General features: G+C 32.3%; 1 protein-coding gene across 2 annotated transcripts in view; it reads right to left on the bottom strand.

Annotated features, from left to right (window-relative positions):
* Positions 1 to 271: 271 nt before the first annotated feature.
* LOC126761242 (rho-related BTB domain-containing protein 1) overlaps positions 272 to 17068 on the bottom strand; it is a 44366-nt gene continuing 27569 nt past the window's right edge. The window contains exons 2-13 of one of the 2 annotated variants that reach the window (XM_050477239.1): positions 12519 to 13188; positions 10996 to 11099; positions 10702 to 10899; positions 10190 to 10637; positions 8697 to 8782; positions 8375 to 8633; positions 7204 to 7317; positions 6968 to 7138; positions 6659 to 6901; positions 5218 to 5482; positions 2549 to 2750; positions 272 to 1531 (exon numbers count right to left, since the gene is read on the bottom strand). In XM_050477239.1, coding sequence (XP_050333196.1) covers positions 2572 to 2750; positions 5218 to 5482; positions 6659 to 6901; positions 6968 to 7138; positions 7204 to 7317; positions 8375 to 8633; positions 8697 to 8782; positions 10190 to 10637; positions 10702 to 10899; positions 10996 to 11099; positions 12519 to 12698 — 2247 coding nt within the window. In that variant the 5' untranslated portion in view covers positions 12699 to 13188 and the 3' untranslated portion in view covers positions 272 to 1531; positions 2549 to 2571. The remainder of the gene's footprint in view (positions 1532 to 2548; positions 2751 to 5217; positions 5483 to 6658; positions 6902 to 6967; positions 7139 to 7203; positions 7318 to 8374; positions 8634 to 8696; positions 8783 to 10189; positions 10638 to 10701; positions 10900 to 10995; positions 11100 to 12518; positions 13189 to 17068) is intronic. The other variant, XM_050477240.1, reaches the window with a different exon arrangement.

The raw sequence follows: 17068 nt of genomic DNA, 5'->3' as shown, positions 1-17068 counted from the left end.
TGTTTCTTGCTTTTATTATAAATTGCAAATATTTTTTTTTATATGTATGTACATATGTAAATACATATGCTATGGCATCTAAAGTTATGAATTGCTCCGTTTTGTTTTAGGCTGGCTGGCACTAAACTTAGTTTTCTATTATTTTTTTGTTTACTTACTATGCTTAATACAGTTATAATTAGCATATTTGTTACTAAATTAATAATTTTTATTTTTTTTTTTATTTTTTATAAATATTTATGTATGTAAGCATGTACCTAGTGGGTGTGTGTATTAACTTTGCTCGCTTAGAAATTTGTGTTTCGCTTACATGACTAATGGCTAGACAATAGTTTCCCTATTTTTAGCGCTTCTCCACTTTGCAATTTCTTTTCAATGGCGTGTGCTTGCAGTATGCCCTCAATTTTTGCTGTTTGAAGTTGTGTGTAAGGATGTACATATTGTGGATGTATGTATTGTGGTTTTGCTTCACTGTTCACATACATATATATATATGTGTGTATATGTATATATTGCTCATAATTTACTGGTGTTTCTAGTAATTGATTTCATTGTTGTAGACAAGGAAATGAAATGTTATAAATTGCTGAATAGCTTGTTTTTGAAAAAGATTTTTATCTGAAAAATTAATATTGATGTTAGTTTATTTAAAAATTTCGCTTGCTCAGACTGCTAGACGTAAGACCAGTTGAATTGTTTTTACTTTTTTCTGCTGCTTGTTACATTTTTTAATAAAAATTGTTTTTCTTTTGTTTTTGCTGTTGTTATTTGTTGTGTTGGTCATATATTTGTATTTTGTTGCATGCTGATTTTGTTTTTTTTTTGCAGCTGCTGTTGTTGCCCATGCTTACTAGCATTATTTGGTGTTTTTGTTGTTGTTTTACAGCTGTTTTTATTGTTTTTGTTTTTGCAACTTTTCTTTGCGGTATATAATGCTGGCCGCGCACTGTCATAAATGTGTCCAGTTAAAGATTTCTTAAACAAACCGAAACTGACCGATCCCGACAGCTGTAGCCCTCAACCTTGTTCGCAAAAAAATTATACGCAGTTCAAAAAATGTAACTGCTTTGTATTTTTAGACATCTTTTCTTAAGAAAAGCAAGATGACAGCTCAAATTACAACAAGTTCACACTTCAAAATGCGCAACATCCGTTACAAAAATGTCAAAACTGTCAAGCTTTACAAACCGAAATATATCACCAAATCCAAACATGCTCGCATGACTCTCACAAATGTTTGAAAACATCATTGGATGCTTCACAGCATTTACTTCATAGCTTAAAACTAACCTATGCACAGTATATATAACCGATTGCGGATGGCCATATTGTTCCAGCTTAAATTTATAATTGTGATTGTAATTAGATTACTTTTAACAATTTAATAGAAAAAATACTTTCAGCATTAATTGCATTACGCTTACAACAATTTTGGTATTGTTATGTGTAAATTTGAAATAGTATTAGAATACTTAAAATTGTACAAATGAAACAAATCAGCACGGGCAGAATCACAATGAAACGCAGTGATCTGTAAATAATTACATGTGATTAATTAAAAACAGGAAAAAGCGTTAACTTCGGCTAAACCGAAGCTATAATACCCTTCACAGGTGTATTTCTAATAGCATAAAAGGGTATAAAAAGAACTTTACTCGATTTCTAGCGGACAATTTGTATGGCAGCTATATGCTATAGTAGACTGATCTAAACTATTTCTTTGGAAATTGTAGCGTTACCTTATAAAATAGTCTATACCAAATTTCATGAAAATATTTTGTCAAATAAAATAGTTTTCCATACAAAGACTTGTTTTTGAGCGTTCAATTTGTATGACAGCTATATGCTATAATAGTCCGATCTAAACTATTTCTTTGGAGATTATAGCATTTTTTTGGAAAATAGGCTATACCAAATTTCATGTCGATATCTTGTCAAACAATATAGTTTTCCGTACAAAAACTTGTTTTTGAACGTTCAGTTTGTTTGGCAGCTATATGCTACAGTAGTGCGATCTAAACTATTCCTTTGGAGATTATAGCATTTCCTTGGAAAACAGCCTATACCAAATTTCATGTCGATATCTTGTCAAATAATATATTTTTCAATACCAAAACTTATTTTTGAGAGTTCGGTTTGTATGACAGCTATATGTTACAGTAGTCCGATCTGAACTATTTCTTTGAAGATTGTAGCGTTACTTTAGAAAATAGCCTATAGCAAATTTCATGAAGATATCTTATCAAATAAAATACTTTTCCATACAAAAACTTGTTTTTGAACGTTCAGTTTGTATGACAGCTATGTCCGATAGTGGTCCGATATCGGCGACTCCGACATATGAGCAGCTTCTTCTGAAGAAAAAGACGTTGGCAAAACGATATCTCAAAAATTGAGTAGTTCGGGCATATGTAGACAGACAGACGGACTTGGTTAAATCGACTCAGCTTGTAACGCTGATCATTTATAGCTAAATACTTTCTAGGGTCACCGACATTGCCTGCCGGGTGTTGTATGAGTAAAAGCGATAATAATTTATAAGTTGTACCTTCTGTGCCCGATGGCTGGATGTCAGAGATTCAAGTCCACCTCGGCCGCCTCCAAGTCAATGTGATTCATCGAATTCGCTGTGCTATTGAAGATTTGATTATCGGTTGTGCTATGCTCAGCGGTGCCGGCACCATTGCCATTGGGATCGTTGCCACGCTTCGATTTGCCCCCATTGCTGCTGCCTAATAGCCAAGAGAACACTTTGTCCAAATTTCAATATTAATAAAACAGTGCATGATTTGCAGGGGGGGTGTGGCCGTATGCATGTATGCATGTTTGTATGTATATATGTTGGTATGTTGGTATGTATATGATTGGGTTAAGGTTTCAAATGTCTGAAATGTACTTGAGTTTGTGTGTTCGGCGTTTTGGGTCTTGGAGGAGTGGTTGTAGAGTGCCGCAAGCTGGTAGATTTCTGACTAGCTTGACTTTTATGAAATTGAGACATGATTTGAAAATTTGAAAGTAATAAAACCGAGTGAGTGACAAACGAAAGTTAGTTGAAAAAATTGGAGAGACCAACAAAGAGCAAATAAGATTCAAATTGAAGGGGTAAAATTACAGTTGGTCAAGCGGGATAAATTTGTAACGAAAGCAAGAAAGAGCGCACATTATAAGCAAATGGAAGAAAAAGGAGAATAAGTGAATGAAAGTAAAATTTATAAAAAAAAGCATGGAAAAATTAAATTAAAAGAAAATATGAAAATTAAAAAAAAATATAATGAAATAAAAAAATAAGCAAATTAAAAAATAAAAATAAAAAGTTATTTCAGAATAACCAAATAAAAACTAATTATTTTGCAAATATTAAAATTTTGTTTTTTGTTAAATACATTTTATTTGCAATCTATTTTAGTAAATAATAAGCAAATTTGATAACAAAACCATAATTTGACTTATATTTTTGGTCTGCCATGAGAAAAAAAATTATAATCATAAAATAGAAGAAATAAGAAATAAAAAGAAAAAAATATTAAAAATAAATTAAATGAAAAAGCGTCAAAATTTAAATTATTTGTTTTCTTATACAATGCAAAAAAATTAAGGAATATAAAAAATAATTATTAAATATTTATTATTATAAAAATAATATTAGATATATGAAATTAATAAAATGGATTGAAATAAAAGCAATAATAAAGATTAATAATTTCTGATAAACAAAATGAAAAAATTAAAATTAATTAAATTATGTAAGAAAAAATGTGGCAAAATCTATTTTTTTTAAGAAAAATATTAATTAAATTAAGCAAGACAAAATGTAGTAGAATCGATTTTGATTAAAAAACTTAATTGTATAAAAAAATTAAAAATTATAAAACTCAAATAAAAAGACAAAAGTTAAAAAATTTTCAAAAAAAAAATATAAATATAGTAATATGTACAAAAAATAATCAACAATAACATGTATATATATATATATATATATTATAGTATATATATAAATAAAAGAAAAATAAAAATAAATATGTATATAAAAAAAGCCTATATTATTTTTTTAACATAATATGTATTGATATATAAAAAAACTTTTTCTTTTTTATACTCTCGCATGAAAAAAATTATAAATTATAATATTAAATTCAAATACAAATATTCAAAAATTAATAGAAATAATAAATATGTATCAATTCAGAAAAAATTTAATAAAAAGAATCAACAAAAATGTACTTCAAAAATATATTATAATATATTATATATTATTTTTGAAGAAAACAGTTTTTATAAAAAATAAAATATTGAATTTATAAAAGTTATAAAATAATAAAATATATACATATAAATTAAGAAAAAAAGTAAAACATAAAAAAATAAAATATTGAAATCAAAAAATTATAAAATAATATATATGTATGTATATGTATATAGAAAATAATTTAAAAAAAAATAAAAGAATTAAGCATTAATAATTGACTACAAAAAGTTATTCAAACGAACGAAAGTCGAATAAATTAAGTAAAGTAAAAATAAAATTAGAAAAATAGACTTCGTAATTAAAATTTTAAATTGAAAATAGAAATAAAAAAAAAATAAAAAAAAATGAAACAAAAAATAAACTAAAATAATATAAAACAAAATAATATAAAATAAAATAAAAAACAAAATTTAATAACAGTAAACTAAAATGAGCATGAGCCTTTTTTACAAGATACTTTTGTATGTATGAGTATGCATATCAACTTTTGGGTAGTGTGAAAATGGTGCTTTCATTCACTGCGAGTTTTCATTGTACAAAACATTTGTGTAGTGGGAAGTATAATGACTGAGCGATGGCAAATACAAACCCAAGCTACACGAGTATGCGAGTAGAAAATTTAAAAACGATAGTTATAACCTGCAAATGCAGTACGAAACTATGTTAAAAAAAATAAAAAGAATTTATAAGATTTTCGATATACAACTAATGTGCGCATTGTTGCTATTGCTGCTTGAGAGCACGGCACCAACGTTGAAAACTCAGATGGGCGGTCTCAGCAGTCATATATAATATGTTTATTTGCTTATTGTTATTGTTTTTGCTTTTATTTTTTATCTAGCTCTGTTGCCCATTTCATAGTACTGCACTTTGTTGCTGTTGTTGCAACGGTCGCAATTTCCAGTTCGTTCGTACAGCACACAGTCAAATAGTTTGGTTGTTGTTGTTAATAACAGTGCTTTGACACTTACCGCCCGTGAAACAGAGACAACCTTCGTCATCACTACGCGAATCGCGACGTGAATTCTTTAATTCTTTATTCATCTCATTTATGCAGCGTTGATAGTAATCGTAATCCTTTAAATACCACACTGGCGGCCAACGGTGCTCACGTAAATACTCTTGATTATCCTGATGCAGTGCTTTGAGGCCTTTGAGTGAGTATTTACAAATTATATTGTAATTGACACACAGGTAAGACATACACCATTCGGCCAGTTGATGGGCATTATGCAGCTAAGCCGGCGATAGAGGTAAAAGACAAGTTGAGAAGTAATATAATAAATTTTTTTAAATTAAATTATTTTTATTCTGTTAATTTACTCAAAAATGTTATTCGAAATTCTAATTCCAAATACAGGTTTAAAAATAAATTTTTTAGAGTAGTTACAAAATAAAATTTTTAAAATTAAAAATGTATTATTATTAGTTTGTAATCTTAATTAAAAATAATTTTCGAATTTTTTATGCCAAAAAATGATTTAAAAACCTAAAACCTTTTTTTAGAGGAGTTACATAATAAAGTTTTTTTTGTTTTTATTTCTAATCCCATAAATAGGTTTAAAATTAATTTTTGTTTTCCAAAAATAAAAACAAATTGTACTTCCAAACACCGGTTTGAGAAATAAAAGAAATTTAGACCCAAGTTTTGAATGAAAATTTAAAAGCAAACATTTTTTTTTAATTTATAATTTTCGCGTTTTCGAACTTTATGTTCCAACATTTTGAACTAGAACTCGCACAGAGCCATCATACTCAATATTCTAATACACTTTAATACCAAACACTGAATTAAAAAAAAATTTAAGAAGTTTTGAATAAAAGTTGAAAATTTTTTTTTTTGAATTAACATTTTAAAAAGTTTTTAATTAAAGTTTAAAAAATATTATATTTGAAATAAAATTTTTCATTCGCGTACTTCGTGTTCTAATATTTGAACTAAAACACTCATTATATAAAATATTATAATCCCAAATAACTGATTGAAGAATTACAAAACATTTTTTTATCCTACACACCGGATTGGAAGATAAAAAAAATTAATCTCAAATAACGGATTGAAAAATTAAAAATAAATATTTTTTAACAAAAAAAAAAAATAAAAAACAAATAAAATGTTTTTATATTTTATTTTATTTAATTTATTATTATTACTATTTAATTATTTTATTTAATTATTTTTTTTTATTAAAATTTTTTCGCGTTTGCGTATTAGAAAAAACGTTTTAAAAATTAAAAAATAAATGTTGTATCTCAAATAAAAAAAATTAAATAAAAAATAAGAAATCAAAAAAGTAAAATTTTATTGTTTTTTATTTTGTTAAATTTTATTATTATTATTATTATTTCTTTTTAAGTTTCATTTTTTTAATAAAATTAAATTTAAACTCAAGCAATGCCATTGACACTCACCTTCACTGGCTCCAGCAGCTTGAGACAATGATCGACCGTTTCATTCGTTTCATTTTGCGATATCATCGTTAAGTCTTCAATCACACGACACTCAACCAAATTCAATAATCTTGGCAAACACAAACGATTTGCCAACTCCAAAAGATTCAAACATTTATCTGCGGATATTGGAGGTATTTCATCTGTGTATAAATAACAGAGCAACTTATGAAATGTGTAAATCGTGACGCCGGGAAAGACGATCTGCGAAAAATACGAACAAATTTTTAATACTTTTGTTTACATATGTACAACTGCGCATTTACTCACCACACTCGAGTGCGCCTCACGAAAGTCGCCGGCCAACATGGCGCGCATAACATCACAGCGTGCAACCAATATAGCGCGATGTGCCTTCATCTGTCCATCATCCAGCTCAAAGGTGACATCACTGAAACAGCCATCGCCAATACAATGCTTCTCCATATTCTCTTTAATGCTCTGTGATAAAAATATCAGGGTTAGTTTATCGTACGAAGCGGTTTATATAACGCCGCCGTACTTACAAGACAAAAATGTTGATTTGGTTCATCATTTAGACTGGCTAAAAGTGTTTGTGGCTTGGAAAGTAATACAGTCAATTGAGGCAGTTCTAAGAAATCAGCAGCTTGTTTAACTTCCTGTGTGTAAGAGGTGGATATGAAGCATAAGTAAAACAAGAATTTGGAAAAAAGGTTACTTCGGTTGCACCGAAGCTTAATACCCATCACAGGCACATTTTTTATAACATAGAAGGGTATAAAAAATATTTATCTTGATTCATCGTAACAGCTCTAGACGGTTTTAGGGTTGAATCAAGCTTCAAACACCTCATTTTCAGTCATCTGGTCGAAAGAGTGATTGAAACGGAATTACGCAACGCACGTGCTCGACGAAATTTGAGTATGGGAACGCCAAAAGGTGAAGTTCTCTCTACTTTTCTATGGATTCTGGTCGTAAAAAACTTGCTTAAAAAAACTTGAGGATCGTGGGTACCCAAATTAAATCGAGATGGTTACTACAAGATCCCGGGGGCACCGCTGCTGCAAAAGGGAGACATCCGACTGCAACCGGTACAGTGAAAAATATACGTCTCATCCTGGATAGGAAGCATTCATGGAAGCCGAATATCGAAGAGAGAGCAAGAAGACATCGAATGACTTATACTGATGTAGAGGAGCTATTGGCAAAAGGTGGGGTCTCTCCCCGAAAGTGTTCCTCTACGACACCATAGTTAAGCATCGAGTGCCTTTGTGATAAGACTGGTATGGATCCCAAGCCATAGCGGAATCGCAGAAAATTGTAAAGCCGTATCCTCTTGTGTCCTTCTACTAGATAACTGATCGCAAGAGATCTTCTGATATCTTTATCCTTAGTAGCTAGCCTCTTCATAGTTGTGTTCATTGTCCTATGGCGTTCATGCGGTTAGGCTGTGAATCTTATCAGCAGGCAATAGATGTATGGAAGAAGATGAGGTGGAAAAAACTCAACATTTCCTTCTTGTCTGTCCCGCGTTTGGGTGGTCATGACTTAAACACTTGGAAGCGCATACCTTCAGACATCCCACAGGCGGGAATAGGAAACGCCTGTGAAAATTTGTATTCGCCACTAAGCGTTTTGCTAATTTGTAAGTTCGCGCTCTCTCTAGATCAGCTATCTAACCTAACCCAACTTTGGGTGTTCTTAGCTTCAAATTACCTGCAAATTGTGAAATTCTCTTTCAATTGTGCCGGTATAAATAAATTGCAGACACTGTTGCAACGCTTGTGGCGTTATGAGTTTTGTCAGTGTGACAATTGTTTGTGTTACGTTGATGCCACGCGTATTTTCCATCTGCACTAAGCGTATATTTTGGAATATAGGATGATGCAGGTCCTTATAGAGATCACTGGGCTTTTTGGTTTCGATTAGCGGTAAGGCCTGATAGCTGGAACGCCGTTTCAGCTGTTCCCACATTCTAAGATCAAGAAAATCATGCTTAGTATATATTATAGCGGTTGTCTGTAGTAATTATAAATACCTTTGTGTACGCGATTCATGCCTTATAAGACACTCAGTGTCGTCGTTAAAGTCCGCTGTGGTCGCCTCGCCGAATGTGGAACTCACCTATGAGGAGAGAGGCGTTATTGATATGTTGCAGAAGTTTGGAAATACCGAAAATTAAGTAATATTTACTAGTTAGAACTGTTCTCATTCAAGTGAACAACGTTCGAAACTGTAATTACTCGATTAATTATGTATAATGGTTACATTTTTACTAAAGTTCTTGTATGAAAATATAAATTTATCGTTCTCAGTTCGATTCTATCGTAAATACAAATTGAATATTTTTGTTTAAAATGGCTAATTTTTTATACCATTGCAATATTAATTTGTAAATATGTTATATTTATATTGTAAAACTGCTAAATCAACTGTTCCCAGTGGCAGATATTCTTATTTTTATTTTCTCAACATGTTAAATTAACATAGCAACCGGTTTTATGCTGTCTTTGAAGCAAATTAAAAACTGATAACAAGTTTTTAGCATCATTTAAAACTAAAACTGTTCCTACTTACAAAATAAATAACTTTTTTTTTGGAAAATTTTGCTCAGTTTTTTATCTATCATTTCAATATTAACTTCGAACAATAAAACTATTATAGTCATATTGGAAAATTATTATTTTAACTGTTCCCATTATCAAAGTACGTATTATTATTTTCTAACTTTGTTTAATAAATGCAGAAAGTATTTTTAAGTTGCCTTTGAAGTGAAAAACTGCTCAAACGTTCTAAGCAAAAACTGTTCCTAGTCAAGCCCAAAAATATATATATTTATTCCCGTAAATATGTGCACGAAATAAAATCTTTTTGCTAAACAAACTACTATTATTTTTTTTGACATGTTTTCTTAGTTAATTAACTGTTCCCAGTCTTTCTAGATCCGCACTAAATCATCAATTTTATGAAACTGGTAAACTTTATACATTTTTCAGCTATGAGACCTTTGTCTACTTTAATTAATTCCTGTAAACTCATTTTGAGCATATTTGAAAACTAAAATTGTTCCCTGTTCACGCAAATAATGCTTATTCTCTTAAATAAATTTATGAAAAGCATCTATTTGCAAAATAAGATACTATTATAGGTACACAACCTATTTTATTAGCGCAGATAACTGTTCTCAGTATATCTAGTTCGATACTAAACCATCAATTTTAGGAAAATACTAAAATAGCTTTGGTAACACTTGATTTAATTCCTATTAACTCATTTGCAAGCATATTTCAAAGCTAAAACTGTTCCCATTTAGCGCAAATAGTAATTATTCCCGTAAATATGTTTATTAAAAGGAATATATATACTAAATAAATTGATATTAACCGTCTAATCTCTTTTCTTTGAAGAGCGAACTGTTCCTAGTTCGGCATTAACCATCAATTAGACAAAACTAGCAAAATTTATGAATTTTTCAGCTATGAGAGCTCTTAACTAGTTCTTCCTAATACAATGAACTGCATTCGTACTCACCATACTGGATTCACTACTACTTCTACCACCCATATCGGTTAGCTCTGTATTCAGTAGCCGATAAAAGACGTTCGACGCAGCAGCGAGCATAAACCGATGCACCGGAAATTTACTCGCACCCACCACCAGTATGAGATCCGTGTGGGTTTGTGAAATTAACATGTTGTACATGTCTTGTCTGTAATTGCCCACCACTACGGTGACTTCTGGTGGTGGCGGTTTGGGCGGTCGGAATGGTGCCTGCAGCAACGGTTTTTGCACTTTCTTCAAATTCGTCATCCAGAAACGTTGCTGTCGGCGCGCAATCAACGCCGAACGTATGGCATTCTCGAATACTTCATTCACACCGAAATATGTGAAGACACTTGTCTCATAATAGGCAACGCCCAGCTCCTTCGCAACAGCACGCGCTTCATCCGGCATGACGAGGTCACTTTTTAGTGCCGCGCTGTTTCAGAAGTTTTGAATTATTAGTTAATATAAGTTCCTGGCTTTAAAATCAAAACATTTACCGTACGAAGGTACTTCGTTCGCCAAAGTACGAGAGATACGTTTCATCACGATACATATAACGCAAATCATTTTTGCAGCCCACCAAGATGACAGGCACATCTGGGCAGAAGCGACGTATCTCCGGATACCACATTGCTTTGCAATTGCGTAACGATATGGGGCTGGCAATAGAGAAGCATAGTAGTACGACATCCGATCTAGAGGTGCGTAAGAGAAATGGGAATAGTTAGAGAGGTAAATGACATTTATAAATAATTTTTATATTAATTTAACGTATGACATTTTTTATTTACCGTCCATAAGCAAATCTACGATCCTTGTCATGATCACCAAATGTGTCCCAGAGACGTAACGATACGTTTACGCCATCCACTACCTCCCAGGAACGTTCCAGTACCTATAAAGTGTAAACTTGCATTAGAAACCGTTATTTTTTAATACGAATTTATAAAAACACAAAGAGGAGTATTTCACTTCCTTGAACAACTTTTTCGTGAACTAAGAAGCTCTTCTTTGATTAAGAAATTCTTCGAGAACACTTTTTAAATATAGTATTTTTTGTTATTAAGCACTTTTTAACTTTTTTGATAAATAAATACATCGAGTATGGTTGGAAAAACTGTTCCTAACATTTTGGTAAACTGTTCCCACCAAAACATTTGGCGGCGAATTTTTTCCAAACACTTTCTTGTAAATTTACGAATAAAAACTGTTTCCACTTTTCTAAAAATTATTTTATACTTATTAAAAACCATTGAGAGCATTTTGTATATTGTTTTAATTTTAAATCCTTGGAGTTTTTTGTCTAATCTTAACTAGAAATTACAGTAATTAAAGGATCAGAGTAAATACTTTACTGTATAATAAATATCAAAAGTATAGAACCTTAAAGAAGAAGCTTCTTTAACAAAGAAATACTTCGAGAGCTCTAAAGTGTTTCCCATATTTTTATTAACTGTTCCCAGATTTACTTAAACTTTTTGTGATAAAAAATACTACAAGAACGCTGCAGTGGTTTTAAAAACTTTTAGTTGCAAAACTAATCTCAACATTTTTGTAAACTGTTCCATTGGTTCAATTATCAAAACTATGTTTCAGCGATTTTTCAAACAGCCGTGTTACAAATTTCTTCATAAAAACTGTCCCCACTTGTAATAAAATATTTTTTTATTATCATCCACAAACTTTAGCTTTTTATGCTAAAGAAATACTACAAACAAGCAACAGTGGTTTAAAAACTTTTACCAGCATTTTATGCACTGATTCTATGGTTTAATCATTATCAATATTTCAGTGAACTTTCCTGCAAACACTGTTTTGAAAATTTATGTTTTACAACTGCTCTTACTTTTTAAAAATTTATTTAATCATTCTTAGTCTGCACTGGCAGAAATGAAAAACTGATTCCAGCATTTTTTCAAACTGTTCCCATAATTTTTGTAAGTCATTCTCATGTTTCAATTATCAAAACTAAGTACTATATGCAATTTTTCAAACACCAGTGTTATACATTCCTTTATAAAAACTGTTCCCACTTTTAACAAAATTAATTCAGCATTTCTTAAAACAACTGAAACAGTATGGTTCAATTGTCAAATCATGTTTAGCCATTTTTCAAACAGCAGTGCTTTAAACTTCTGCATAAAAACTGTTCCCACTTTTAAAAAATTTATTTCAGCATTTCTTAAAACCACTGAACACACAGTTACGTTGTTTTATTTTAAAAACCTTGCATTGTTTTGTCTAATCCGCAAGGTTAAACTACAAAAACCGTAATTTATAGTGCCAAAGTAAATATTTTTTTTTTTTTACTTACATCCTTGTAGATTCTATACTGATCGATAGCCCAAACAGTGGGCACATGTGTTGACAGCAACTGTGACAGCGAAACATGTTTATTGCATGCGCGTGCGCAAATTAAACGCGTCTTGCCCACGGCAGTATCACCGACCAGAACGCACTTGACTAATTCCTGATGTGGCTGCTCGTTGTCCATGTTGCCATTGCACGTTAAACGACGAACTGTGCGCGAAGAAACTGACTAACGTTTGTTGAAGCTAAAGGTGCACCAAATCAATTTAGAATAGAGATCCGCTGCACTTCACTACAACAAATAGTATATGCGCTTAAATATGTATTTATGTGTATGTGTGTGTGTGAATATGTTGACAAATTGCCGACGGCAGCGACGAAGATGACGTCGACAGACTGCGTTCGAGTGTACTGTCGAGTATTTTGCTATGAATAGAGATGAATTGATGGTTGAATTGAATTGAATTGATTGAAACGCTGCTAAGTCGGTTGCTGTTCTTCTTCTTGTTGTTGTTGCTTTTGTTGTTTGAGTAGTTATTTGCTGACTATTTATATTAGTGGCTTGTTTGTTTGTTGTTGTTTATTTTTTTGTAATTGTAGGCAGGCTAACGGGCAGGCAGGCAAACAGGAGGGCGACCGTATGCGCTTACAAAGTAGTCGAGTAATTAGCAAAGCTGCAACGAGCACAGAAAGAAAAAAAAAACGAAAAATTAGTAAAAATAAAGATATATGATTAGATTCAGCTGCGACAAGTTGAAAGGCATCAAATGTATGCAAATGTATACCATCATTAGTGAGATAAATGCGCGCATTAGTGGAATTATGCGCTCGCTTGTAACCAACTACCGGCACCACATGACGTATGAGTAACAATTTAGTGGCAATCAAACATTTCATAATACGCGTCGTTGCAGCGCCTTTGTTTTGCATGCCATACGCCCAGCTGAAAGTCATATGCAATGAATTGCATTTGCTTGTAGAAATTTCTACGACTTGACATTTGTTTGTGTGCAGTTGTGGCATCTAATAGGCGGCAGTGGGTGGCGCAGGTAGGTGGCTTATCTGTGCGCGTGTGTGTCTGCGGTTGGGTGGGCCTAAACATCGTTAGAAATTCGGTTGTAAATCATTAATATTTTTGATATCAAAACTTCGAAATACCTAGTATTAAGAAGGAACTAATTTACGGTTAATTTTTAAATGTTTATAACGTAAAATTTCAAAAGCGATATTATTTCAATTGAAAAAAAGAAGAAAAAAAGAAGAAAAAACGGCGAATAAAATGTGAGAAAATAGGGAAATAGTTGATAGGGAACATATTTATACAGTTTTTGATCATTTGGTTATTAACACAAGGTATGGATGGGAGTTTCCAATATGCCTAAAAGCGTGTTGATGTGAGGTTATAAAAAATATCAATACATATGTACATACATATATACAGCGATATGTGAATTGAAAAATTTGGCCGTGTAGAAACTATCACGCCAAAAACAACATTTTCGATATTCGGAAAGAAATTAAATCGCACTATATACCAACTGATCAAAATTGACCCGGACTGACATATACATTACTGTATTTTTATTTACAGATATATGTGTGAAAATAACAATGTAGGCCACTATCACGCCAAAAACAACAAATTCGCTATTTGGAAAGTAATTAAATCGCACTATATACCAACTGATCAAAACTGACCCGGACTGGATATACATTACTGTATTTTTATTTACTGTAAATAAGCGCCTGAGCTAAGGCATGCTTGCCAACACTTCATCAAATTATGTCTACCTCGGTGTGACTCTCGTTGGAATCACTTTCAGTGTCTTCAACAAATTTTGGTTTTTCTCGGTTTCGGTTCATTCTTGGAGCGCCTTTCGCTAGATTGTTCAACAGGTTCGACGTCATATTCATAAACTCACGTCGCGCCACGTTTGAACGTAGGACTCTCAGCTTTATTGTCAAGCATTTCCTTTGCCATTTTTAAATATAGGAAAAATATTCGTCGGTTTTGTAAAATATTGTGGCAAGTTTTCGATGATGATGATCATGACCTTCACTGAATGCTTTGTGGGACTCAAATACTTGTGATAAAGTAAACACCCCAGTCCGGTTCAAATTTGAACAGCTGGTATGTGAGTTTTTCAAAAAAGCCGACCGTAGCTTCAACTCGTTAATTGTTAAGCTAGCCAACTCTCTATTGATTTCTTCATTCTAACTTAAAGGATATCCCAAAACATTTTTTTCAATCGTGAGAGCTACTAACCGAATACTCCGAAAACCACCGACTATAAAATATTGGATTTCCAGGCTAAAAAAATTAAAGAATGTATGTAGGACAAATCCTTTCGAACCAGCTTAGATCGGGCTACTGTACCAATCTTAAAAAATACTTTTCTCAAGAGAGGCTCAACGGGCCTTCCGAAATTCCAGAAATCGGTCGCCCGATTTTTTCGTGCTGAAGTTGACTGACCATTTACAAAACCGCAACGGATAGGAGAGATATATTTTAGAAAAGGTACAATCTTCTATAAGAATGTACAGCTGCTGGAGTACGCCGATTTTATTGATATCATTGGCCTCAACAGCCGCGCCGTTAGTTTTGCTTTTTCCATACTGGATAAAGAAGCGAAGCAAATAATAACTCTTGCCAACAGGTGCTACTTCAGACTGAGGAGGCAATTGAGAAATAAAGTCCCCTTGACGAAATTCTACAGTCACTCATCATCCCCGCTCTGCTATATGGTCATCGACAGCTGATGGGTCGGCGTTACGTGCTTTCGTAAGAAGGGTTCTGCGGAAGATTTATGGTACTTTGCGTATTGCCAATGGCATAGTCGCAGTCGATGGAACTATGCGTAGTACGAGATATACGACGACATTGACATACATAGTTCAGCGAAATAAGAGACAGAGAAGCTACGCTAGCTAGGTCATGCCGTCTGAATGGATGAAAAAGCTCCAGCTTTAAAGGTTTTCGATTCAGTACCTACCAGGGGAAGCAGTGAAAGAAGAAGATCTCCACTCCGTAGGAAAGACCAGGTGGAGAATGACCTCACTACACTTTGAATCTCCAACTGGCGCCAAACAGCGAAAAGGCAGAACGACTGGCGCGCTGTTGTAAACTCGACTAATAAAGAAGAAGAATATGCGAAGAAATCTTTCAGATAAAATCATTGCAATTATACCATTTAAAGAATCGGAATGAAGTGCTTCTATAAAAAATTTGCAATCTCTGAAGAAATTGTTCATATCGAAACACCATTGGATATGGCTGCCATACGAACTGAGTCCAAAGTTCTTGTAAGGAAGCTTTTTTTTGTATTTTTGAAGGGTATTATTGCTGTGGTACAACTGTAGTTAAAGTGTTTTGTTCATTTAAGTTAAGAATTTTTAGTTTTTCAGATTCTATATAAAAAGTTCTAAAAAAGTTAAAATTTCTATAAATAATTTCTAGCAGCGCATTGTTTTACAACTATACTTGTACGGGCAAGATTTATTGCTTCTCATTAATTACTTTGCTTAAGTAGAGAATTTTATAAATTTTTATTTAAATTTTTGTTTACACAAAACGCTTTACCACAGCCTACTTTTATAGCATTTTTTATTGACTTAATGCAGCCCTAAAACGCTTTAAAGCCAACAATAAATTTAAGCTCGATACACGAAAGGTTAATAGTTAGCCACCCTTAACGGTATGAGCTGGCGTCTAAACGTTCAGCTAGTCGATTTTATGACTTTTGTATTGCGCTTGTTTATCGGTTGTTTAATTTGATGTCTGACAGCCGAAATTCCGCTTACGTATGGCGCCAGTCTGTGCCATTGTGTATTCTCCTTGCTTCTGCAAAGCTTCCGACCACAAAAGTTTATCATTTCGCCTAGGTGCAACGAATTCGAAATTAAATTTGTAGGAGTGTTCGCAAATAAGTTATTTTTAAAAATGGCAAAGAATACCCTCAAGCAAGGTTAAAGCCTTAAGAAATGGAGCCAAGTATGTGAGTATGTTAATAACTGTTAATTTGATGTATTGTGTATAATAAAAATTAGTAATATGAAGTGATTTCACGCTCAGAAATTTCCAGTTACTTCTACAAATAATAATAAAAATAAACAAACTAAAAATATAATATCCATTTAGCGCCGTCGGCTACTTTCAACAATCGTTCTATAAATTGACTATTTAATGGTTCATTCTTTTCTTCATTCAATCGTCTACTCATTCATTCAATAGCAGTAAATTTGTCTAATGGCACGTGATATTCGTTCGGACGTCATTCGCGCCACAATAAACAGTTACATGCATACGTGTATATGTCTGTATGTATACACTACCACAATCTTTGCCGAACATTTAAAATGATATTTTGCCCATCGTCATACAAATATATAGACATACATATGTAGACATTAGAGCGAATTGATTTACAGTTAGTCAAAAAAACGGAAAAAATTGCATATGCTGCAAAAATATATGGGTCTAAACTAGTTTCGAACCAGCGATTTTTACGGCGAAGTTTGTCTTTGAGAGATTATAAAAGTTTCTTCGTCCATTTT

The sequence above is a fragment of the Bactrocera neohumeralis genome, chromosome 6 (genome assembly GCF_024586455.1).
Source record: "Bactrocera neohumeralis isolate Rockhampton chromosome 6, APGP_CSIRO_Bneo_wtdbg2-racon-allhic-juicebox.fasta_v2, whole genome shotgun sequence".
NCBI classification, from domain to species: Eukaryota; Metazoa; Arthropoda; class Insecta; order Diptera; family Tephritidae; genus Bactrocera; species Bactrocera neohumeralis.
This window is presented reverse-complemented; position numbering and strand designations above follow the sequence as displayed.